The sequence below is a fragment of the Bos taurus genome, chromosome 11, assembly GCF_002263795.3.
Source record: "Bos taurus isolate L1 Dominette 01449 registration number 42190680 breed Hereford chromosome 11, ARS-UCD2.0, whole genome shotgun sequence".
In the NCBI taxonomy this organism is placed as follows: domain Eukaryota; kingdom Metazoa; phylum Chordata; class Mammalia; order Artiodactyla; family Bovidae; genus Bos; species Bos taurus.
In genome coordinates, this window is record NC_037338.1 from 38,116,926 (window position 1) to 38,133,945 (window position 17,020).

Sequence of the window (17,020 nt, forward strand, 5' to 3'; positions counted from 1 at the left end):
CAAATTCCAAAAGTCCCCTCTGACCTCAACAGCACACACCACTCTGTCTCACTTCTTCACTCCTTCTAACCAACTCTTCATTACTGCAAACTCTATCAACCTCCCCTAACACTTCCCTACTCACTTTAATGCTCACATTCTATTCATTTCACTTCTCACCTGAAAATGTTCCTACTCCACATATCTGAATCAATCCCTAATTTTGAATAAACTCCCCAGATCTTCTGGGTCAGTTTCTGAGTGCTAAGCATCACTGAACTCAACCATGCTGACTGGCTTGCTAAAATGTGTGGTTTCCAAATCTCAAATAAGCCATCAACCCTACAAGACAATACTTGTATTCATTTTTAACTGACTCCCTTTGTGATTTCCTCCCAGCAGCCTTGTGAAATTTTCCACTTTCCTCTAACTTCCAGCCTTTAAATGTTGCTGCTTCCTAGGACATGTCATTGGCCCTTCTGTTTATTTTTTGACATCATGTCCTTAATTTCTATTACAAACTTAAAAGCTAATTCCCGTATTTCTATCTCTATTCTAAGCCTTTCTCCTGAGCACAAACCTATGTATATCCACCTGCCCACAAGATATTTCTCATTGTTCACCAGACATTCCAAAATAAAATTATTTTCCACACTTTCCGTCCCCTTAACTTTTCATAATGCCTTACTTACAAAAGGCACTACCACTAACATCCATTCTTTTTTTTTTTTTTTAAATATCTGTTTATATAGCTGCATCAGGTCTTATTATGGCATGTAGACTTAGTTGCATGTGAGATCTTGGATCCCTGGGTTAAACCCACATTCCCTGCACTGCAAGATGAATTCTTAACACAGCACCACCAGGGAAGCCCCTCTACCATCCATTCTCCACCCAAGCAAAAAGCTTGATAATCATCTTAAACACATCACTTTCTCATTCTCCATACCAAACTGGTAGCCCAGTCCCATCACATCAGCATTCTCTCTCTTCCATATCATTTCTACATCAATGTGGTTTCTATCTCTGTTCTGGCCTGAGACTCAGTCCTTCTAATATGCAAATGCTATCTGCTTAATTACTCCAATGTTCTTTAGTTTATATTAATGCTTTTCAAGATAAGTAAAGTAGTGAATGACACATTTTAAAGAAATAAATTATCAAGAATCTCTGAGTATCTGTCCATAGACATCCTAAGAGTCTTAGGCGCCTGTCTGAAAAAAGTCACTGAAGAAACTAATTTAAAATCTATGATTAAAAAAAAAACAACTTTCAGTAGGGAATAACTACTGTAAAAGAAATGCTTTATTATTACCACTTGAAAAAGAATTTAAATTAATGACATGGAAACAAAAAAGTTAAAATTTCTAAAGATTCCCAAGAATACCTGTGGACCTGGTTAAAGAAACACTAGTTATGATGGCTAATTATATATGTTAACTTGGCTGGAACACACAGTGCCCAGATATTTGGGCAAATACTATTCTGCATGTTTTGTGAAGGTGTTTTCTGGACAAGATTAACATGTTAAGTCAACTGATTTTAAGTAGAGCAGATTATCCTCCATAATGTGGATGGACACTGTCCAACCATTTGAAGACCTTAATGGAACAAACAGAACTTTCTGCTAGAAAATTGCGTTTGAACTTAGTGCATTTCTTCCCTGAGTTCACGCAGGCCCATTCCATTAGATTTCAGACTAAGCCTCCACAATCTCCTGAGCCAATTCTTTAAAATAAATCTATTATACATCTCTCTCTCTCTCTCTCCACACACATGTACACACATACACATACAGACACACTCACGAAGACACAATCTTGTCAGTTCCGTTTCTCTGGAGAGGACCTGAACAAATATTCATCTCTCCAGGAAAACACTTGATACTCTCAATGCGGCTTCTTAAGGACAGCTTGCCACTCTCCACCTCTTCAAATTCATTTCCCATGTGCAAGAAGCATACATCTCTGCTCTGGCCACATAAAATATCCTACAGTTCCCCAATGCCACCATTTTTTATTCACATTTTCATGTTTCATGTTATTTTATTTAAAACATCCTCCCTCTTACCGCCACTATTTGTCACTTCTATTCACTTCACTGCTCCTACTCAATGTAAATGATTACCTCTCTGTGCCAACACTGTACCAAGAACATAATTCCACTACATGGCACGTATGTCACACTGCAATTTGTTTACATGTCGTCTCCGTTACTACTGGGCAAAAAAGACTGTATCTTACTCAGCATCACATCCCAAACACCTATCAGATAGTTTGTCATACAGACTTTGCTATTAAATGAATGAACTGATCTCTGAATGAACCATCCCTTTTATCCTTCTCACTATGTTTATAGATCCTGGCAAAAGAGGTCTCTGTCCAGAGTGGCACTCTGGCCCTCCTCAGGACACGCCCCTCACCACTGGGCAAGAAGTCCATGAAAACAAGAAGACAAACCTCTACACCACCACTTCTTACTTCCATTTATCTGGAACTATGGAATTTCTTATTAAAATACCTCTAACCTAATTGCACTCATCTCACACGCTAGTAAAATAATGCTCAAAATTCTCCAAGCCAGGCTTCAGCAATACGTGAACCGTGAACTTCCAGATGTTCAAGCTGGTTTTAGAAAAGGCAGAGGAACCAGAGATCAAATTCCCAACATCTGCTGGATCATGGAAAAAGCATGAGAGTTCCAAAAAACATCTATTTCTGCTTTATTGACTATGCCAAAGCCTTTGACTGTGTGGATCACAATAAACTGTGGAAAATTCTGAAGGAGATGGGAATACCAGATCACCTGACCTGCCTCTTGAGAAATCTGTATGCAGATCAGGAAGCAACAGTTAGAACTGGACATGGAACAACAGACTGGTTCCAATTAGGAAAAGGAGTACGTCAAGGCTGTATATTGTCACCCTGCTTATTTAACTTATATGCAGAGTACATCATGAGAAACGCTGAGCTGGAAGAAGCACAAGCTGGAATCAAGATTGCCAGGAGAAATATAAATAACCTCAGATATGCAGATGACACCACCCTTATGGCAGAAAGTGAAGAGGAACAAAAAAGCATCTTGATGAAAGTGAAAGAGGAGAGTGAAAAAGTTGGCTTAAAGCTCAACATTCAGAAAACGAAGATCATCGCATCTGGTCCCATCACTTCACGGCAAATAGATGGGGAACAGTGGAAACAGTGTCAGACTTTATTTTTTTGGGCTCCAAAATCACTGCAGATGGTGATTACAGCCATGAAATTAAAAGACGCTTACTCCTTGGAAGCAAAGTTATGACCAACCTAGATAGCATATTGAAAAGCAGAGACGTTACTTTGCCAACAAAGGTTTGTCTAGTCAAGGCTATGGTTTTTCCAGTGGTCATGTATGGATGTTGAGAGTTGGACTGTGAAGAAGGCTGAGCGCCGAAGAATTGATGCTTTTGAACTGTGGTGTTGGAGAACACTCTTGAGAGTCCCTTGGACTGCAAGGAGATCCAACCAGTCCATTCTGAAGGAGATCAGCCCTGGGTTTTGTTTGGAAGGACTGATGCTGAAGCTAAAACTCCAATACTTGGGCCACCTCATGTGAAGAGTTGACTCATTGGAAAAGACTGATGCTGGGAGGGATTGGTGGCAGGAGAAAAAGGGGACGACAGAGGATGAGATGGCTGGATGGCATCATTGACTCGATGGACGTGAGTTTGAGTGAACTCCAGGAGTTGGTGATGGACAGGGAGGCTTGGTGTGCTGCGATTCGTGGGGTCGCAAAGAGTCAGACACGACTGAGCGACTGAACTGAACCCAATTTCAGCACCTGCACAGGCCTCTTTTCCCATCTGTTCTGAGCATGTGTTCAATGCTACACATGTATACATCCTTGGGCCAAGGAGTAGCTGTTTGGAAGAGGGCGTACAAGAGCCTGGATCTCAGGTACATGCAAGATGTCCACAGGCATGCACAGAGACCTCTTTGTGGTGCCAGAGTCAGGGATGGTGATAGGAGGTTGAGATTCACCTCTTCAGATACAAAACTGTGAGTTTATGAATTCTAAATTCCACAAATTATTAATTTGAATTTTTACTATTGAGCTGTGGACAAAAAAAATCTCAGTATGTTGAACATCAACAAGAAAGTTACTGGAACACAAACTGAAGGCTCTCTATATTCTAATACCATACAAAATCACCAACTATGACTTGTTCTTACCACCTCACCTCAGCAAGACATAACATAGGTGGGGAAAAACTCCAATAAAGGTAATTAAAATAAATAAGGGGACAGAGGGGAAACAAAAGCAAGGAGAAATGGAAGACAAACTAAAGGGCTTCCCTGGTGACTCAGTGGTAAAGAATCAGTGTAGCACGACTACGGAGCCAGTGCTTGAGAGCCCAGGAACCGTGACTACTGAAGCCAGCACACCCCAGGGTCTGCGCTCCGCCAGAAGAGAAACCACTGCAATAAGAAGTCCAGGCACCACAACCAGAGACTAGCCCCCGCTCTCCACAACTTAAGAAAAACCAGGGCAGCAAGGAAGACCTAGAAAGCCAAAAACAAATAATTTTTTTTTAACTTAGGGAAAAAAGGGAGACAAACTAAAAAGTAAAACAAAATTGTACAACACTAAAACTAGAGAGTGTCCTCAAAATTCTGACAATTAATAAAATTACAAAGCATGCATTCATTCCTTTGACATTTACTGAAAACTTAGATGTACCAATCTATGCTACATGCTGGTGACACATGCCAGGCACTATGCTAAGTGCTGGTGATTCGTAACACTAAATCTCTAGCCTCTAAATGCTAACTGTCTAGTAGTAACAACAATTTAACAATTTAGTAAAGGTAGCTAAGGAATCACATAGGAGAGGGCAATTAACTCTGCCAAGGGGCTTCTCAGCATGTTAAAGGATGAGTAGGAATTTGCTGGCACAAAAAAAAAGTCGGGGGGGAGGAAGGGAAGTCTAGAAGACAGTTATTATTATAATAGAAATAAAAGATTTCAACAGCTAACATCTACTTAGCACTCGCTATATGCTAAGCATTGTGCACAAACCATCCTATTTGATTCTTATAATAACACTATGATTCTCTTTCTATCCTGCTTATAAATGAGAAAACTGAGAAGTTAAGTGAGATGACACCAATAGAGATCATACAAAACTGAGCTGTGAAAGATCATGACTTGTTTGAGGAAACATGAACAGGCAGGTATGGTGACATGAAACCAAGTCCATCTGATGCAAAGCCCAAATCCATTCCACTTCACCACACAGCCTATTATTCATTCATTCAAGATAAGTGTATCAAGAACCTACTGTGTATCAAGCACTGTGTTAGGAACAGAGATATAAAAGATATAGTCTTTGGTACCAAGACACAGGTTAGTCAGTAGAGTCTAGCATACCAAAAACTGCTATTACCAAGGTAAAAATAGGGTCCTACGGAAGCACAAGGAGTGCTAAGCCTCAGATGGGCCCGGGAATGGCTGCAAAGCTAAAGAAAGCACTAGTAAGGAGGTGGAGAGTGTTCTAAGGAAGGGAAATGTGTATAGAAAGGCACAGAGACATGTGAGAACACCGCTTGTCTTTGGGAACTCTAAGTTTGCTCAATCTTAGGGCATGCACTGAAGACTGGTACTATGCAAAGATAAAAACAGAGAATCGGGCAGCAGCCAGATCTCAAAGGAGTCTAGACATTCAAGTAACATGTTTACTCTGAAGGCAGAAGAAGGATGCTGAGCCATCTTAAAGATGGGAGCGACATGATAAAATCTGCGTGTTAAAAAATTTCCCATGATTACATGAGGAGACAACTTGAAGGGGGGCAAGCCAAAGGTAAGAAAACCAGTCAGGGGCTATTGCATTAAGCCAAGTCAAGGACACATCTGAGAAATATTTGGGAGGTAAATCAAAAACCAGGTAGTAAGAGAGCAACTCTGACTATATCATGAGTGTGTTCTTAAAGAAGTCAAAACAAAAACAAAACTGAACAAAACCTGTGTGAGAGACCATACCAAAATTCAGAGTCAATGCCATACTTGGTAAGAAAACATGTAATTTATTAGACATCTGGCGGTTACTTAGTCATAAAGTCAGCACACTGTATTTTTGAATCTTAAGCACTAGTAGAATGAAGGAAGATTTCTCAGTCAACTTCCTCTATTTAATGCCTTCTTTACGTATACTTTATGAAGCTGCTTCTCGGGAAATACTTAAGCAGAAATTGGATGACCATGTGTCATGTAAGAATGATTTTCATGGTAGATGATTTCTAAAATCCCTTCAAATTCAAGATTTCTAAAAGAAGAAATGCAATAAACAAGTATATCACAATTACTACATAATTCAAGTACAGATTTCTGTAGGGGTCTATCTAATGGGGTTGAATCACAGAATTTCCAAATATGGTTTTGACACTATTAACAACTTTTCAGTACTTAAAACCCTAACATAACCATATTTTCAATTGCTTAGGTAGTATGACTAAAATTATGAAATCAACTACAATGTCACAAATACCTTAAAAATTCACAGCAAGTAATATCCTAAATTGGCTACAAAACTGCATGACATCTCAAACAGGAAAATGATTATTTCCACTTCACTGTCACCAAGCCCTATGTCTGATAACTAGCACTGAAGAAAAAAGATTTCATCTGGTTGAAGTAGGAAAATGCCCTGCAGCATGCAGAAGAGCTGGCCATCATTACAGATCTCTAAATAGCTTCCTCTTCCCATTAGTTAGAGGACTGATGCCTTGTCACAGGCTCTTACAGAGATTCTTTGATTCAAGGAGCTACTCAATGAAATTCAGGATTCATCTCTGAATACAGTGAATCCCAAACCAGTGAACAGACTCTGAAATTATAAGGCAGAGTCATAAACTACAATGAAGAGGTCCACTCTTTACTTTCAAATTCTGGGTCAAAAATGGCAAATCCAGAAGTCACTAAATTAATGAATATTCTTACTCTTTAGATGAAAAAAAAAAAAATTCTACCATAAGGATCCTATAATAAAATTCTGTCACATCTGAAAGCAGGAATACAAGACAGGTTTTAAATATATAAACAGATTTTCATATCTGGCCAAGATGAAATTAAAGGAACCAAACTTACCCTCCTGCCTGAAACAACTGCGGGGGTGGTGGGGAAGGACACAAAACATACGAAGCATTTTTGAAAACAACGGACATCAGGCAACAAAGAACAGTAGATCCTTCATAGATGGGAAACACACAAAACAAATCCTACCATTGTACCAGTTTATTGCCTTGAAAGAGTTTCTAGGCTGCAGAACAGGAATGGGGAACAGAGGCAGAGCACAGTGGTCTCCCTGAATCCAGGACACAGAACTTAGTCTGGGGACAGCAAGGTGACCTTCATATACACAGCAGAGCACCTAAGAGAGAGCTGCTCAGAAAGATCCAGAGATCTGCACAGGTTATCTTTCAAGTCTTTAGCTGAGTACTTACCAGTACATGTGTGTGAAGAAACCATCCAGGGACAGTGAAAGAACCACTAAAAAGGATTAGAGGGAACACCACCCAGAGCGCACAGAAGTCAGGACTAGGTCCCGTTCCCACCGCCAGAGTACTCACAAGGGTTTTGCCTCAACAGTGCAACAAAGCAAAGTGGTGATGCCTAACACAACTTAAAAGCAAGATCTAAAAAGACCACTGTTTCCAAGTAACTTAACTGCATTCCAAAACAAAGCTCAAAAATATTTTTAATGAGATGCAAAAAAATCCTGCACCCAACAACAAAGTAAAATTTCAAATGTCTGGCATCTAATAAAAAATTACCAGGTATGCAAAAAGGAAGTACAATCCATAGTGAGAAGAAAAATCAATCAAAACCAACCAAGAAACGGCACAGACAACATTAGAAGACATGAACATTAAGCCAGTTATTACTGTATTCTCTATGTTCAAGAAGCTATAGAAAAGACAAAACATGAAATCTATAAACATGGAAAATATAAAAAAGACTGAATTTTTGGAGCTGGAACTACAGTTTCTAAAATGAAAAACACCCTGGATGGGACTAACAGCAGATTAAACATTACAGAAAAAAAGGATTAATGAATTTAGCAAGATTACCCAAAGTGAAACAGAAAAAGACTGAAAAGAAAACTGAATGGTATATCAACAAACATTAAGTAGCCTGATTTACATGTAACTGGACTTCCAAGAGGAGGAAAGGGGGCAAAGAAAAGACATATATACATATATACTTAAGAAATAATGGCCAGATTTTTTCCAAATTTGATAAAAACTATAAAACCACAGATCCAAGAAGCTCAATGAAGTCCAAGCACAAGAAACATCACACACACACAAAAATCCATATGCTGCATTTACAAACAGTTCTCACCCACAAATTCTATAACCAAACTTAATCTAGAAATTATTTTTAGGTTAACTTACTAGGCACAATTTCAACTGACAATTTAATATATCAAAAGTTAATTTGAGCAAAGTGCTCAGTAGAAATCTTAATGATTTCAAAATTAACAAAATATAGCTTAAAACAATGTGTATTTTGTTGCCCTATGGGGTAAATAATTAGGTAATAAATTACAATAAATTTGTGTTGATCTCATAAGACACTTTTTAAAAAACTAAAACATATGTCTTTCTTTTTTTCTTAATTTTCTTTTCCTTTAATTTATACAGGTCATTCAGAACAGAATTAGGACACCGAAAAAACTTTTAAAGAAACTAAAAGGTGGAATTAAAAACAGAAGCAGATTTGAGGTTTGGAATGAAGCTAGTCTTCCCAAAAAAAACAACCTGGCAACCACTATTTTGGAACACCATTACTTCAAAATATACACACACATATATATTTTAAGTATAAAACTGTACCCAAAGTGGAAACAAGCTAAAGTGTCTGTTTTTAGCACCTCGGCTAACTATTCTGGCTTCAAAAAAAATCTACTAAATATTTTTTGGAAAAAGAATCATTCAAATAAAAACCATTAAAGGGGAAAACTAATGTATTTTCCTACATTTACGAGCACACCTGTTTTTTTAGGGTTCAACATACAAACTCAAAATCTGTCTAAAAACAAATAAGAAAAGAGACACAGGGGAACAAGTTCTGAGTATCTACTGTAATGGCTACCCTTCCTGTCACTTGTGTTCCCTAAAATAGAAGTTGGTTTAATTATTCTACCATTTTGCTTGGGAAATAGAGGGATATTTCAAAGATTAAAGATACTTCCATGGGAAAGCTGCCCAAAATATATTTATTATCCCTGGAAATAATTATGTCCACATTCCCTTTTCCTTTCTTAAGAAAAAAAAAATACATTCAGATAACATATTTCTTTGGGTGCCTATACAAAAAAAAAACACTTTTGGAAACATGTAGTAGTATAATACTTTGCTGTAGGATCAACACATATATGAAAAACAGCAAAGTCTCTGAGCATACAGACTACAAGACTCTGAGTACACAGACTGAAGTTACAAGTGGAACAGTTATTTATGGATTTCACTCTACCTTCTTTAAGTAGAAAAATCTAAAGAGAAAACTAATATCAAAAATATACAGAATTGATCACTTTTATGTTAGGGTATTATTCTATTAACAGTAGACTTATTCTCTGGTAACATTTACTAATAATGCACTAAATTCCCCACATATCTAACACAAAGAATATCTTAAAATAGAAAGTTTCAAACTACTCTTGTAATCAGGTAGTATTCAAGAGAAATAAGGCTAATACACATAATTTTGAGCACAGCTGTAATACTCACTACACTGATGTGCTAAGAATGCACCTAATGCTACAATATCTATGATAAAAATAGAGTTTTTATTTCATTGATCCAGCTACCAATGTGATTTCGATATTCAACTGCCACCTCAGAAACACTTTTCTACTTAATTTAAAGCTAACATTATAAATATAAAAAACAAAGATTTGCCTACTAAATCATTAGCTAATTGTCATCAAGATTTCAATCACCTGCATTTCAAAACAAGCTCTAAGAACACCTTAAAATGATTTCCCAAATATTAATCAAATAATTCACACAATCAATCATCTAATCAGACTTTAGTTATTAGATGCATTTAAATTACTTCCTACAGCAAGTCTTCACCAATCAGAATTGCTATTTGAAATTCTTCCCTCTGAAATCTGTTACTTCACCAGTTTCAAAATTTGAGCCATTTATTTTTAGACACAAAGGTTAATAAGAAACATTCTGTACCAAATGCACATAACTTTACAGTAAACGCTCTCCCCCCCAGCCCCCCACCTCAGGAAACTATTCTAATTCTCCTCATTTTACCAAATTATCAAAAAGGCCACAATGTGGTTTGGATTTCAGCACTGAAGACAGTAAGTGACAATACATGATTTGCAGAATGAAAAATTAAAGTTCCACAATTTTAACAGGTATAATTACTGGCTTGTGATAAATGTGGTGGGCACATAAGATTATCACCTTTCAAGGTGCAGTTCTTAAACCACCTGAATTTTTCTGACCAAAGATCTTAAAACATAGTCTCTAAGTTCACAGTATGCAATTAAAAAAAAAAAAAAGCTGCCTAGAAAGAAAAAACAGAGCACTTACATTTGAAGCATGACTTGGTTCAAGAATACCCCATCCACCAAAGCCACATATTCATCCAGGTTGGTCCCATTTCCTGCAGCCAGAGGTCCAAACGTTTTAACCTAGAACAGAATGATCATTACGACACGAACGCCCACCTCCATCTCTGCAGCCACAAATAATGCAGCAAAATATGCAACAAATAACACCCCACTTACCCAAGTGACCAAGGGGCTGGTCATGAACTGCTCCAGAAGGGGAGTAAAAACCTCGTTCTCCATTTTACAGAGAATGTACTTGAAAAAAAAGGAACCACCACAAAAAAACGCCTAGAGAATTGGTCACTAAACGTTGAAGAAGTAAGTAGAAATCAATGAAAGTCCACTTTGGCACGGGAAGAAAATCCCATCGTGGAGGGGAGAAAAACTCTCCCTCCTCAAAAAACACCCCAGAGGGAAACGAATCGAAATCCTGAAAAGTGGCTTCGACAGCAGCCACAAGCGGCAGCCTGCGCTGGAAATGTCTGTACCGGGCGAGGAGGGGCAGAGAAAAGGCATCTGGAGGAGGAGGAAGGGAGAAGGGGCTGGAGCAGCAAGACAAAAAGCCCGTCAAGGTTGCCCAGCTCCTCCTGGAGGAGCCAGAACAGCGAGGCTGCCCCCAACGAATTAATCCCACCGTGGGCTAAATGAAATCCCACGTTAGATACCACGTTAAGGGGTCCGAGCGGCCGCCAGGCTAGACCTCAGTGTTCCGCTCAACACGTTCCACCCACCAGTGGGCATGGAACAGCTTTGACCCACGGAGCTTTCCCTGCCTGCAGCCCCTCACCAACGACAGGCAGCGCTCGCTCCTTCCCCCCGAGCACACACCATCTCTCAACCGCTTCGAGCCTCGCCGCCTGCCCCCTTCCCCTCCCGGGGGGTGGGGGCTTGAATGAGTGTCCCTAACCCCCCAGCTTCCCGAGCCCCGCCAGCCTTTTCAGTGCGCCTCTGGGAAGCCCTGGCACAAAATCACCGCCGAGCTCCAGCCTCCTCCTCCGCCCTCTCTAGAGGAGCCGGAGTAACGGCCTCAGAACCGCAGTGCCGCATCACACCCCGCTCCTTGCCGCTCAAACTAGTGCCTCCAGCCAGCCGTCAAAGGGAGCGTGCAGCTCCCTCCGCGGCCATATCCTTCCGCCGACTCCCCGCCCCTCCCGCGCCGCAAGCCTCTGGATTGTGGGAGAAGAAAACCGCTGCATGAGCGCGCTCCCGAGTACGCGCGACCCCGGGCCGGCCCCGCCGCCGCCCAGATCCTAGCGGCGGGCGCGGCGTGGACGCGCGCTCGCTGCAGCTGCTGCGGTGGCCGGCTCCTCGCTCGCGCCCAGGATGGTTGCCAGGGCCTGGGGGGCGGGGATGGGAAAGGGAGAGGAAGGGGTCGGTCTGCTCGCTTGCTCATGCCTAATTATGGTTTATTTCCTCCCCGAGTGCTTTCTTTGATGTGTGAAGGAAAGAACGAAATCCCTCTCTTCTAAACATGAGGGATGCAGACGGCCTTTTTCGGACAGTTTGATCTGTTGAGCGTGCTTTCGCCAGCAAAACGGAGTAGGAAAACTCACTGCAGTAAATAGCAAAGAAGGGACTTGAGGCGCAAACTTGTTTGTTTTAGGGGTTTTTTCCTCTTTTTGCTTCTTCTTTAAAAAATCCAGTCCATGAAAGCATGCATGCTCTTCAAAGTTGCACGTGAATGTAGTAGGGTTTTAAATAACCAAAGCTGCCTTTCAACATGTTGGTATTTTCTAACTGGAGCAAACGTGATTCAGACATTGTTGTTTGACTATTTGGTGATTGAAAAAAATCCAAACAAAAATCAAGAGCTACTAAGAGGAAACATTTGGAAGTCATCCAAGTTGGGTGACAAATAAACAGATTACATATTTGTCATAAATCTTAATGCTGTGCACGACTGGAACCATCAAAGTAATTTTAACAGTTCCCCCACAAAATCAAATGTTATTCCTCTTAATTCTGAAGGAAAATAAGGCTTTTCCCTGGGACAAAATGGCATGCAAAAACATTTTTTTATAGAAAATAAATATAGTATTATAGTTCTTCAGTGTGTGTTTACATTTACAGAAATATCTACTTTGAGTACTTACATGATATTTTTAATTAGCAGTAAAAATGTTTTTGTCATAACACTGAATTAAGAACAGCACAATTTCTTATTTAGGTTGTTGAGACCTGGGTTCTAGAGTCTTCTAAGTAAGTAAGTGAAGTCGCTCAGTCCTGTCCGACTCTGTGCGACCCCATGGACTTGTAGCCTACCAGGATCCTCTGTCCATGGGATTTTCCAGGCAATAGTACTGGAGTGGATTGCCATTTCCTTCTCCAGCGGATCTTCCCGACCCTGGGATTGAACCCGGGTCTCCAGCATTGTAGACAGACCCTTTACCATCTGAGCACTCGAGTCTTCTGCTGAATTCAGATCCAGGCTCTAATACTTACCAGCTGTGTAAGCAAGTCTCTGAACCTCTCTGCACTTTACTTTCTTCAGGTGTTAAACAGGGTTAACTTAGTAGAGTTAAATGGCAACCTAGAGTAAGGGCTTTATACATATTATTGATTTTGTTTTCATTATCATTCCTTTCAAATTAAGAATCTTGAGGGAAATGTAACCTGTCTTACTTCAGTTGCAGGAGAAAGAATCTTGCTTTGGAGAGCAGATAAATGCACCTCGCAAATTATCTTCATTAAAATTAGGATGCATTCATGTGGTACTTTGCTAAGTGATATACAGAGTAGAATCTTGCATTGCCCTGGCCAGTACACAAGTCCTGGGTAATCCCGGTTGTTAGCAATCTTTTCCCTTTGCTCTTGATGACTCTTTCTTAATCACAATCCTTTATTTAGAAACACAGACCAAGAGTGAACAGGCACCAAGAAGGAAGAATTGCTATATGCCTAACTTGTCCACTTTTCTTTGTAATCTCTCAGAAGCCTGGCTAAAAACAACATGGAAGTGTTCATGCCTGTACTGTGGTTTGTGTTAAGACAGACCAACCTGCTTCATTCATAAAGGAAAACACCATGAAGTTTAACACCAGTGTGAGTTAAGGGCATTTTGGATGGTAATGACTGAAGGTTAGCACAGGAGTTAAAAGTTAAGATAGAAGTGTTTATCCTCTTTACATTTAGTAGCTAGCCCTCATAGAAATCTGGATTCCCCTTTAGAACCAGATGGCCCCAGATGCTTCCTGGTCTATCTTTAGGTTTAACACACACACACACACACACACACACACGCAACAAAGAAACATGAGGAGTTAATTGTAAAAGCAGGAAGCTTTAGACCAGACGGAGGTCTGGAGTAACTTATTTGAAAACCTACCAATTCACAATTCTCTAGTTTAACAGCAGTCTTAGAAATGCTTTATAATATCTCAAGAGTACAATCAGGAAACTGCTCTGTCTGGCAAAAGAGGATTGCACATTATATGCAACTTAATGGTCTTTGAATTGCAACATCCTGTAAGAATAAATCCAAAAGTTCTCCCTATCCTCCTTTCACTTAGGAAGAGATTTCTCAAGATTTCTTCAAGGTATTTTTTTTGTGCTTTGTAATTATGTGTCCTGAATTCATTCCTTCTTAGAACATTAAATCCCCAGGAAAGGACTTTGGAAAAGTCATATCCATCTGGCTAGGGTCCAAAGCTCCACCCTCTTCTAAGCAGAAATTAAATGATTGGAATGGACTAGAGGAATCACTAGAGAAAGATTCTGTGTATTATAATTGAGGCTTCCCCTGCAGGTTACACGTACATAACACGACCTGTGTACTAAAAGCACCCATGTTTACCTCCATCTTGATTTACACCACAGGAAGTGATAAGCTCACTCGGAACCAGGCTCCTTGGTGACAAATATTTGCAAAGCTAATCACATCCATAAGCTAGTATAATAAATGTCATAAATACAGTAGCAGAATGGCATTGTTGTTTAGAATAGCTGAAAATAACCCAAATGCCCATCAGCTGATAATTGAATAAATTAAATGCAGTATATCTATAAAATGGAATATTATTTGGCAATAAAAAACAATGAAGTACTAACACATGCTAAGTATGGATGAACTTTGAAAACATTATGCTAAGCTAAACAAGTCTGTCACAAAGGCCTGCCACATATTGTATGATAGCATTTATATGAAATGTCCAGAAGAAACAAGTCTATAGATTAGTAGATTAGTGTCTGTCTAGGTCTGGGGAGGTTGGGAGGAAATGGGATTCATGATTTAGGGGTGTGGGTTTCAAGAAAATACTCAATGACTATTGTGATGGATACACAATACTTTGAATATACAATAATCACTGAATTGGACACCTAAAATGGCTGAATTGTCAATTAATTCTTAAAAAAAGGAAGGCATCATTGCTTCATGAATATTTAAAAAGAAATGCCGGGTCATCAAGAAATCCAATCTCTCAAAGATTTCTCAAAAGGATCTCTAAGTCCTCTTGATGTAAAGAATAAGATTTTAAATTCACCTTAGAATATAGGAGGTATATGTTTTAATTATCAAGCATAGTTTTAAGAGAAACATAATACGATGACAAAGAGAAGGTATGTTACCTAATTTCTTTGAGCATCTATTTCCTTAGCTGTAAAATGGGATAGTGGTTTCATTCCCTAAGGACATCTAATTAGTGTATTTGTAGTTCTGTTCTATATCTCAAATGGGCAGAGGAAAGTAAATTTGGAAGAGATGACAAGGCAGAGAAAGGAATCCTCTTTTTAGCCTGGTCATCAGTAAAGTGAAAGTCGCTCAGTCACGTTCAATTCTTTGCAACCCCGTGAACTATACAGTCTGTGGAATTCTCCAGGCCAGAATACTGGGTGGGTAGCCTTTCCCTTCTCCAGGGGATCTTCCCAACCCAGGAACTGAACCGGGGACTCCGGCATTGCAGTCGGATTCTTTACCAACTGAACGATCAGGGAAGAGTGAAAGTCACTCAGTGGTGTCCAATGCTTTGTGACCCCCATGGACTATACAGTCCATGGAATTCTCCAGGCCAGAATACTGGAATGGGTAGCCTTTCCCTTCTCCAAGTGATCTTCCCAACCCAGGTATCGAACCCAGGTCTCCCACATTGCAGACGGATTCTTTACAAGCTGAGCCACAAGGGAAGCCCTGTCTACAATGATTCCTCTCAAATGCCCTAATGCTGTGTTCTGAACAAGGTAAACCATCACAAATTCATCATTACATTCCATGCTTGTTGTTGTTCAGTCATGTCTGACTCTACAATCCCATGGACTGCAGCTCGCCTGCAGGACAGGCTTCCCTGTCCTTCACCATCTCCCAGAGCTTGCTTAAACTCATGTCCATCGAGTTGGTGATGCCATCCAACCATCTTACCCTCTGCTGTCCCCTCCTCCTCCTGCCTTCCATCTTTCCCAGCAAAAGGGTCTTTTCCAGTGAGTCAGCTCTTCGTATCAGGTGGCCACAAGTATTGGAGCTTCAGCATCAGTCTTTCCAATGAATATTCAGGATTGATTTCTTTTAGGATTGACTGGTTTGATCTCCTTGCAGTCCAAGGGACTCTCAAGAGTCCTCCCACACCACAGTTGGAAAGCATCAGTTCTTCTGTGCTCAGCCTTCTTTATGATCAAACTCTCAAATTCATACATAACTCCTGGAAAAACTATAGCTTTGACTATATGGGCCTTTGTTGGCAAAGTAATGTCTCTACTTTTTGATATGTCGTCTACGTTTGTCATATCTGTTCTTTCAAGGTGCAAACATCTTTTAATTCCATGTTACCATCCCCTGAAATGCTCATTCCTAATTTCTAACAAAGTGAACTCCCAACCTTCAGGATTCCAGGGTCACTTTCTCTGAAGCATTCCTCTTCCACGGGATAAGTGGTGCCTGCAGATGATCTAATCTCCATTTGTTTCTGTAATATACTCTGAATGGCATGTATTTGCTGACACGTTCTGCTGGATAGATGGGGAAATCCTGAAGAATGACCTCATTTTATTAATCTGTGTATCCCTGGCCTTTAGGACTGTGCCTTGCTCTTATGGGAACTCTTGGTCAGTGTGTCAGAGTCTTCCTTCAACCATGGTGACCAGTTTAAATTCCTGACAATTGCCAAGAGCTCACAGATGAGCAACTTCCAAGAACTATTCTAGTTAACTAATGACCTAGAGGAAGCATTAGCTAAAGATAACACTTGCCAGAGAATGTGAAGAACTAAAAAGATACTGAGATTATAAAACACATGGCTTTTAAGACAGATTTTGCCGAAGTCCATATTTTTTTCCTTCAAGGAAAAGCATAGAGGAATACAAAAATATCATGTAATCTTTCATTTCTCAGACAGCATATGATGATATGTCTTCAATACCCAAACTGTTTTCCATTTGTTATCATTTTCTGAAATCTTGTAGAAAGGTGTTATTATTGTCTAAGCTTTATTGAACAGAAAT

The 17,020-nt window shown here is 39.8% G+C and overlaps 1 protein-coding gene across 3 annotated transcripts in view; it reads right to left on the reverse strand.

Annotated features, from left to right (window-relative positions):
* The window catches only part of CCDC88A (coiled-coil domain containing 88A), a 118,460-nt gene extending 106,846 nt beyond the window's left edge, over positions 1-11,614 (reverse strand). For 2 of the 3 annotated variants that reach the window (XM_005212640.5, XM_024998823.2), the window contains exons 1-2: positions 10,769-11,614; positions 10,572-10,672 (exon numbers count right to left, since the gene is read on the reverse strand). In XM_005212640.5, coding sequence (XP_005212697.1) covers positions 10,572-10,672; positions 10,769-10,831 — 164 coding nt within the window. In that variant the 5' untranslated portion in view covers positions 10,832-11,614. The remainder of the gene's footprint in view (positions 1-10,571; positions 10,673-10,768) is intronic. The other variant, NM_001206209.1, reaches the window with a different exon arrangement.
* Positions 11,615-17,020: the final 5,406 nt, after the last annotated feature.